The sequence below is a fragment of the Dioscorea cayenensis genome, chromosome 15 (genome assembly GCF_009730915.1).
Source record: "Dioscorea cayenensis subsp. rotundata cultivar TDr96_F1 chromosome 15, TDr96_F1_v2_PseudoChromosome.rev07_lg8_w22 25.fasta, whole genome shotgun sequence".
NCBI classification, from domain to species: domain Eukaryota; kingdom Viridiplantae; phylum Streptophyta; class Magnoliopsida; order Dioscoreales; family Dioscoreaceae; genus Dioscorea; species Dioscorea cayenensis.
Window position 1 is genome coordinate 8,963,844 of NC_052485.1, and position 8,601 is coordinate 8,972,444.

Consider the following 8,601-nt stretch of genomic DNA (forward strand, 5'->3'; position numbering starts at 1 on the left):
AAAGTTAAAGCTAACTAAAATCAAATAAAAGTCACTGAATTTACATGCACACTCCATATCTAATATACAAAAGATCAGAAATCAATTTAATAAAATGTTATCGCACTTGATCCCTCAAAAGCTCAAGATTTAAGCAGTTAAAGTTGAGGGACTCTGCAATGGTCATCAAACAAAGTCTAAATGTCCCATTGACTTTTACAAGTGAGAGGGTTGTCCTATAATCAAGAAAATACCTAAGAGCATTTGATATTCAAAATGTCAAAACCGCCATTAGCGGATGATCTTGTTAGTGATCAATTCTTAGAGGCTGTAGTGCATTGTCCCTGATCTCTTGCTTCCCAAATGGGTTCACCAAACCATTTTTGGTGGTTTGGTTAGACTAATATTCCCTTCTTACTTAGGTCTATTTACTTTTGATATCCTCATCTCACTGTTTCAGAACTTCCAACCTATTGAGAGTGTTTTTTTAGTAATTTTGAGTAGTTTCTCTTTTTTTAAAAAAAAATAAAACAAAACATTCTCAATATTTGTCAGAAACCTATAATTCAGACTTTTTAAGTCTTCTTGGCGGTATAGATCATTTATATAATTATTTAATTTAAAAATAAGATTTACATATATCCCTTAATTAATTTTTATGAATATATTATTTATTCTTAAAAATGTTTAAATATTCAACCAAGAAGATAATATTAAAATAAATACTCTTTATTGGGTATTCCTTTTCCCCAACCATCAACTTAAGTGCTTCACCTTCATAGCACAACAACTTCTAGATCGGCAAAAACACTCCATAAAAAAAATAAATAAATAAATAAAATCTTCCAAGAGATTTTTAGTCTTAGAGTTCCATTTCACCTTCTAATTAAGAACAAAATCAATGAAATACTACTCCATGCTCATTATCAATTTGACTCTATCCATGACAACCTGAGATTTTAGATGAAAATAAAATGACAGCATACGAACTGCATTACTGTATATACAAAAAAAAATGCGTTTCACTTTCAGCAAACCAAAAATTGAACGCGACTAGATAATCTGACCCTCTCATGAGACCAAAACAAAAATACTGAACCAAAAAAAAAAAAAAGCTAGATAAGCACAAGTAAAATAGGTCCTCCAAACCAAAAGCAAATAATTTAAATGAGTTTCTTCACTCTCAGCCCCACAAACCCCAAGTCATTAAAAAGCCTTCCATCAGCAATAAAACATGACATCCTTGACATTGTCCATGATTTTAGGAAGAGGACGAACGTCAGGAATCCTTTGGCGGCTGCTAGTACCTCCCCCTGCAGCAGGTGAGGTTCGGCCATCAGAGGATTCACCCTCAATGTAGTAGCGAGCGCGGAATGCTGCCAGATGAGCATAATATGCAGGTGGAACTGCCAAAAGAGAACAAAATAAATGTCACCTCAAATTATTTCTGCCTGCATGCATGAGATCATGAATATCAGTAGATGATGAAAAACATCAGTGACAAACTTACCAACAGACACCGAACGGGTGCAACGAGCGTATCTGTGTAACAGGCAGAATTGATTAGATGTATGTGGCAAATACACCAAACACAATTGAGAAACTGTCTAAATATATTTGCTTACGTGTAACAAAGATTGTTAGTCAGCTTCTGCAATCCATCTGCAGAAAATTTGTTCTCATCCAAAAGAACATGGTAGTGAGTAGGCCTGCTGGTCCCCTGAAAAAAGGTCCAGAAAACAGTTTATAAAAGATGGTTCCACCAAAAAAAAAAAATAACAGCAGCAAGAATAATGGTTACTTGGATTCCCGAATGGCTGCACAGATAGAAGTCAAATTCAGTGGGATGACAGATCTTGGTATCAACAACAGTCCCTAGGAAATGAATTGGACACAAATCAGAAATTTTTTCACATTGCAATCATATATGTAAATTCTATGCTCTATTACAACTGAAGCAACCTGGAAGTATGTTCCCACTTCGATCAGTCAAGTTTCTATTCCCATGAAATTCAGGGAACAGGCGTGTGTGATGCCTCTTCTGTACCACAACAAAAGTAACAGGGGGAAGATACCCTTCCTCCAAAGAAGCACAAGCCTGGAAAATTCATAAGAACCGCAATTACGTAAATCTGAAGATAAATTTTCAAGATCCAAGGACATTATACAAATAGAACAACTTTTACAGAAAATAAAGATAGCTAATGGGCCTCAGAGAATATAACTCGTATATCATGAATCTTGCTAAAGATAGTTCCATTCAAAAACAAAAATCTGCATTGCTATGAAGAAAGAGCATCAAATATTTACTGTCCACACTGAATTTGTAATAAGAGATTTTAATACAGCCATAAACAAGGCACTGAATTTGAAAATATATCCTTTAAACATTCTTTTTTTTCTGTTCAACAGCTTCTGTTCAAGATTGCCCTTCAAATATATAAGCACAAAAGAAATTGAAGTAAAGATGCTATCACTATTTAAAGTTAGCTTGGTATTGGCTGGATAACAAAATTTGACAGGAAACAGCCGACTCTGAAGATCAAGCAAAAAAATGGGTTAGCGAGGACCAAACAGGTAGATTTAAGCCATCATCCAATTTGTGCATTAATTAACCATGTCATAAACTAAATCTTGGTAGAAATACAACATGCCAGCTACAACTAACACAATAGCAATGGAAATTGAAAAAGAACAATGAAACATAAAACAAAACCTCAGACAGGAATGTGTTAGTAACGCTTTCATCAAAAGATTTGTATCAGTGATAATTATATACTTTGCCACATATATAAAAATCAACAAAACGAAGGCGTCAACGCTAGAGAAAAAAGCAGAACCAACAAAAGAAGCATACCCTTCGGATATCATGCATCTCATGCAATAGAACATCACTAAACTGGCCTTCACTGACACCATCCCTAAGAAAACAAGGCACGGTTCCTGTTAAGCATCTCTTAGCAGTGTCTACCTTTATTTGGAATAAAACATGAATTGCTAGCATTGTAATTGACTGAAATTAACTAAACAACCTGTAGAAAATGATCCTATGTGGTTTCCGATTTGTTGCTCTACGGAAAGCAATCAAATGTTCTCTGCACCAATATAAATATATATATATATATATAATAAAAGAGAGAATATAGCAAATCACGAATGTATAGATTACACAATCTCCAAGCAACAAAACCAACCAACTTGCCTAATCATTCCCCCAAACAAGGTACCCTTCTGGGGATCTTGGGTGACCGTAAACAGATCCTTTATCATTTCCTGTCGCCGCTCCTGAGCTGAGACCAAGGCTCTATACTTTGTCACCTCAGGCCAATCCATAGAAGCAACAACCTACCAGTCCGGTTACAAGCAAGTAGTAAGCACAATAAAAGCAAGCCAGCAAGATTTATGCGTCTCAACAAAACAAACAAAACCAACAAAACCAGAAGCTATTTAGTTGAGATAAGAACAAACTGCAGCAATTGATGCTGATCCCTCTTCTCCTGGTGCCGGATGAGTGACATCGGCTCCAAAAATAATTGTCGGGAAATCTGTTACAAGAGGAATTCTTTTGTTGATGGCATCCTCCAGCACATTATTCCGCCCCCCAACCTTCTCCATAAAGCACAAATCTTAAATAAAACAAAAAAGAAAAAAATGCGGGTATCATTTAGAAAAAGAAAAAGGGGGAAAAAATAAGACCTTAACATTGATTTTTTGAGCAACGTTTTCAAGATACTGCTTGTTACATCTAGAAATATTCCTGGGTAAGCAGCATTGTGACACAATGCCCAGCTCAGTTTCACATATTGTCTTGATTCTTCCTGAATTAACACAAAGAACACATCAGAAAACTGACTTCGTAAAAATTGTATCATCTCAATATCAAAATTTATGCCTACCATAGAAACCTTTAACATCAGGGAGTACAACGATAAGCAGCTGAAGATGCTTTACACTTCCTCTCTTGCGAGCAATTGCTTCTCTTGCTTGTGCATGAATGTCCTTTAGAACTGCATCAATCCGATCCATACGTGCTGATCCAATCGGAATTACAGGATACTCGTTGAATGTCTGCATAGATAGAACACAAGTTAGCAAGCATCCCATAGACATAGCAAAATCAATGGCTTGCCAGTAACAAATTTACCATTCCAATTGTGTTGCACATTTGAACTTGCTCACGGCAGTACTGAAAGACTTCATCTTTAAGGCGTGAAAAATTAACACACGTCCAGTTTTCAACTATCCCCCCATTTACCATTTTCTGGACAAACAGAGCATGAGTTGTGCAAAGACATGTTTCAAAAAGTACACTATGTAACCATTCTTTACCTTATTGATCATATTCCATTGACCAACCTCAGGATCAACCACCTTGTCCCTTCCAGACTCATGATACTTCAGCTGCAACATTAAAAGGAGCAAGTTGAATACAAGATAATGCATGCATTACAAGGTATTACATGATGAATTCGGATAGATGCTTTTACTCTTGGTGGAGGCAAAACACGGGCCTCAACATTAGCAAGCTGATTCATAACACGGATTCCGAACTCTTTTGCATATATGTCACGGTTGTAGTTGTTGCGACCAACCGTCTGTGCAAGCAAGTAATCAAGCAACAGAAAAATTGCATACAAGGTCTTGCTTCCGTATTACAAGTCAAACCTCATGCAAAAACTCAATTACCATAAAGTAAAGTGGCAGATTTCGCAATTAACTTGAAGTGGTGTATTCAGCAGTACATGAAACAAAAGTTAGAAAGAATCATACATCCAAGATGCTCCGTTCTCTGTCCGCAGGGCGTTGACAAGTTGACTTCAATAATGATCTTACTTGTTGTTCATTCAGCTTCCTTGAGTATCTTTGCCCTTCTGAAATTTTACATACCTAGTTTGAAAACGAGGTAGATCAGCAAATCAGAATAAGTGTACAGATTCACAAGAATGCCAACCTCCAGAATTGAACAACAAAAATAATGACCAACCTCCAAAGGTAGATATGTAGGCCGGGTATCACTGCCAGCTTGAAGGCAAGGCCAATTAAGATGCCTCAGATTCACATTGTATTTTTCCCTGAAGTACTGAACCACTGTGATCTCTGTTCCCTTCTCATCCAAGAATCTGAAATACGTAGATACAGCATTTTGAATAAAACAAGTTAAAAAATAAAATAAAAAAACAATTAAACAAATGGAAAAACACAATACCTCAACTGATTCATAGGTGCCGGTGAGATCCCTGTAATTTTATAACGCCTTGGAGTATGAGAAGTATCAACCTTAAGTCCTCTAAGGACTCGCTTCATCTAATATTGAAGGGGAAAACAATATAGCAACAAGTCCATAAGATTTATAGTACAATTAAAAGAAAACCTCACTAATGTTCAAAAACAAACTTATATCAACCCTAAAATCCAACAAAGGGCTATTACTTAGTCTATCATACAGCATGGTACAAGATCAATTCCATGAGTTAAATTTAAATAAATTAAACCACAAAAAAATAAGTTAATACTAAAAACTTGCACATTGAAGAAACCAAAGGAACAATGATATGAAACTCTTACCTTCACACGATCAGATTCAGACAGAGGCCTTGTAACATCATTAATCTGAAGATACTCAGCAACGAATTGTGCAACAGACACAGCCTTATAAAATGAAGTCGAGGAAATATCTGCACATGGGATGAAATTTTAATTACGAAAAGTCATTAACCTCTGCTGAACATGAAGAAATATCAAAACAGAAGCAGCATGCCAGGAAAACTTATGACAGTTTTCCAAACACACTACCTATATTCAGAGATAAGCCCATTTGAGTGGGCCGAAGGCTTTGATAATATCCCTTCCAAGCTTCCAATCCTCCTCCCAATTCTAATTGTGGTCCAAACGAGGGGGAGAAGAATGACCTTGCCACAGTGACATAACTGACACCAATGTTTGAGCAAAGCACACATAAGCACAAGAATCACTAAAACTAAACTTTAAATAGGCATAACTGTAATTTCAATAGGAGAGTTTGAGCTCGATTACTTGAGCGAAGGGGATTCCCTAAGAACCACATCCAGCACTTGGATCGTCTCTTGTGGACTATCTAATTGTTTCCCTCTTAAGAACTCTCGTAGATTATATAAATCAGGCCTTGAAGCAAGCTTAATTGTCACTTTGAATTCTCTCTCCTTCCTAATATCCATGATGTAAATGATGTAAAGTGAAAAAAATAAAATAAAATAACCATGCAACTGCCAAAATAATGCTCCAGAAGGGTAGCTAGACATACTTGGTTTTGCCTTTTTTCTCATTGTCAATGAGCTTAACAACGAAGTCTTTTGAAGTAAATGGTAAAGCACCTGCAGTATACATGCTCTTCCTTCCATCATAGACAGGTATGCGCCTGCCCAGATGAGACTCTCCATAAAGTTTAACAAGTGTGGAGATCACCTGCCTACTAACACTTCGTATTGTAATTTCTGGATTGATTGAAACCTAATCACATTATCAGAATGAGAATAAAGAAATTAGTTCAGAAAACAAGTTTGCCATCATGTGCAAACTTAAGAAAATAATAGAAAAATGAACAATCACACAAATTTGCAAAGAGCGCATCACAAACCATTGTAATCATTTCACAAGACACCTGTGATCTATATAGAAGCATTTAGAAAACAAAGCAAATAAATTTGCAATGGCTGATGATGTGATTTGCTTCAAGCAAATATTACCCACTACAAAGAATGCGGCAGGAAAAGAAATTATAATCTCAAAGTCATTAAGACACACACAACCACAATTATGTAACATTTAAAGCCATAATTTTCAAAAGAACAATTACAAATAAAATTGAATACAAAGACAACTACATATTTAAAAAATAAACATCCATGAAAAAAAAATTCTTGTATTTTTCATTCTTTACATTCTATAGGGACATCAAGCTACTTCAAAAAATAAATAAATAAAAGGAACAGGAAGATAGAGCGACATGAAACAGATACTAAAGTAAAACAATGAGTCATTCTCATTAAAACATCTCATTAAAGCAAAAATAAAAACAAGACATCCAAGTCCCCATCTATGAAAATGATAGCAAAGGGACACAGAACCATATTATCAACAAAATCACCATTGAACCCAGAGAAAATCAGACACTAATTATACACAAACGATAATAACATCGATAACATATAAACCATTAAAAAAAAACCAAAAAGATCAACATAAACAATAGTCGAGCCAACCAGAACCCTATCTACAAACAAAATAAACGAGAAAACAAAAATAAGGAAAAGAATACTTACATCGTAATGATAAAGATCCTTGTCCGCAACGTCAACAAGAAAGTGATTCGCACGCACCAAACACTTCCTCCCCGCAGTCCCAAACCCAGGCCGTGCAGGGAACTTCATGGGCCTCGACGACACTGGCACCGGTACAACATCAAGCTTACTGGGCGGCGCATCCTGCGCCACGGGAGGAGCCCTAGATCCAGAAGCCGTTTCCCCTATCACAAGCTTTCCCCCAAGTTCCTCACTCAAACCTGCTTCTTGCGATGATGAAGCAGGGAGATCAGTAGGAGGCCGGGGTCTCTGCGGTGCAACAGGGGCAGGAGCTGAAGGCTGAAAATGAGGACGAACATCAGAACCAGTATAACCTTGTCTTCCTTGTCCCCTCCCACCACCACGACGGCCTCCTCCACGGCCCCCGCCACCGCCACGGCCTCCACCCCGCATCGACATCTCCCTGTGAGAGAACAACACGCGAAACAAGCGAATTAGATGGAGATGAAGAGAGACAGAGAGCGCCCAGTGAGAAGAAGAGGAGGAAGACGAGAGAGAGAGAGAGAGAGAGAGAGAGAGAGAGAGAGAGGGGTGGAACTAGAGGGCAAGGAAGCGGAAGCGCGCTTGCTTGGAGACGAAGCAAGGAACCAAGCGACGACCCGGAGGAGACTGATAGATGACTCTGTTTAAATAGGAAAAAAAGAAGAGAGAGAGAAAGAGAACCCGGAATAGAGAAGAGAAAAGGGAGAGCGGTGCCTTGTTAAGGAAGCTTTGCTTTGAGATTCGTGTTTTGTAGTGATGAACGGAGGATAGACGTGAGGTCGGTATTTTGGTGTATGTATTTAAGGTGTTGTTTTGTTTAGGGAGAAATGATTATGGTGTGCCTTTAATGCGGAGGGGGGCGGGGTGTGGTATCCGTACAGTTACGTCATCATATAAAAAAAGGACACGTGACACTACCTCCTACTCTTCATGGGGGCGCGAATTTTAGCGGACGCGCTGTGATGATGTGGAGCTGTTTAAAAATGATTTTACTATTTTGCCCCCATAACCTTTTGTTTTTTCTTGTGTATGTTTCGGTTGAACTTCTCAGAAGGGGACGGCAACTTTTTGTTAAACTTCTCTTGAGAAGGAACTAAATTTAAAATTGAATAATTAAATTTCATTAATCTACCCACATAATGCACAATTGTAAAAACCAACAATAAGTGGCTTATTAATAGCCAGGTTTCTGTTAAAAATAATGAAAATTTAAATTTTGGGTGATAGTACAATTTTTTTTTTATTTAAATGTGAGAATTGTTTAAAAATTGTTCTAATACTCACACATAATATGTGTTAAACA

The 8,601-nt window shown here is 37.2% G+C and overlaps 1 protein-coding gene across 1 annotated transcript; it reads right to left on the reverse strand.

Moving 5' to 3' along the window:
• Positions 1–877: 877 nt before the first annotated feature.
• On the reverse strand, positions 878–7,931 carry LOC120277285 (protein argonaute MEL1-like). Its single transcript, XM_039284068.1, has 22 exons — positions 7,278–7,931; positions 6,260–6,465; positions 6,013–6,162; positions 5,773–5,906; positions 5,545–5,654; positions 5,186–5,283; positions 4,964–5,099; positions 4,750–4,866; positions 4,467–4,574; positions 4,309–4,380; positions 4,124–4,240; positions 3,876–4,047; positions 3,676–3,797; positions 3,448–3,585; positions 3,182–3,324; positions 3,012–3,074; positions 2,837–2,900; positions 1,942–2,077; positions 1,781–1,854; positions 1,605–1,699; positions 1,490–1,521; positions 878–1,385 (listed from the first exon to the last, which is right to left on the reverse strand). Exons 1-22 carry the CDS (start codon positions 7,713–7,715, stop codon positions 1,201–1,203), a joined length of 2,910 nt encoding a protein of 969 aa, XP_039140002.1. The 5' UTR covers positions 7,716–7,931; the 3' UTR covers positions 878–1,200.
• Positions 7,932–8,601: the final 670 nt, after the last annotated feature.

What these genes read in the sequence shown, in the direction of transcription:
- LOC120277285 (XM_039284068.1), bottom strand. Translation starts at nt 7,715, where the DNA reads ATGTCGATGCGGGGTGGAGGCCGTGGCGGTGGCGGGGGCCGTGGAGGA. An exon ending in AGGATCTTTATCATTACGAT is followed by an intron (nt 6,466 to 7,277) that starts GTAAGTATTCTT and finishes TAATGTGATTAG; the next exon opens with GTTTCAATCAATCCAGAAAT. An exon ending in AATGGAATATGATCAATAAG is followed by an intron (nt 4,241 to 4,308) that starts GTAAAGAATGGT and finishes CTGTTTGTCCAG; the next exon opens with AAAATGGTAAATGGGGGGAT.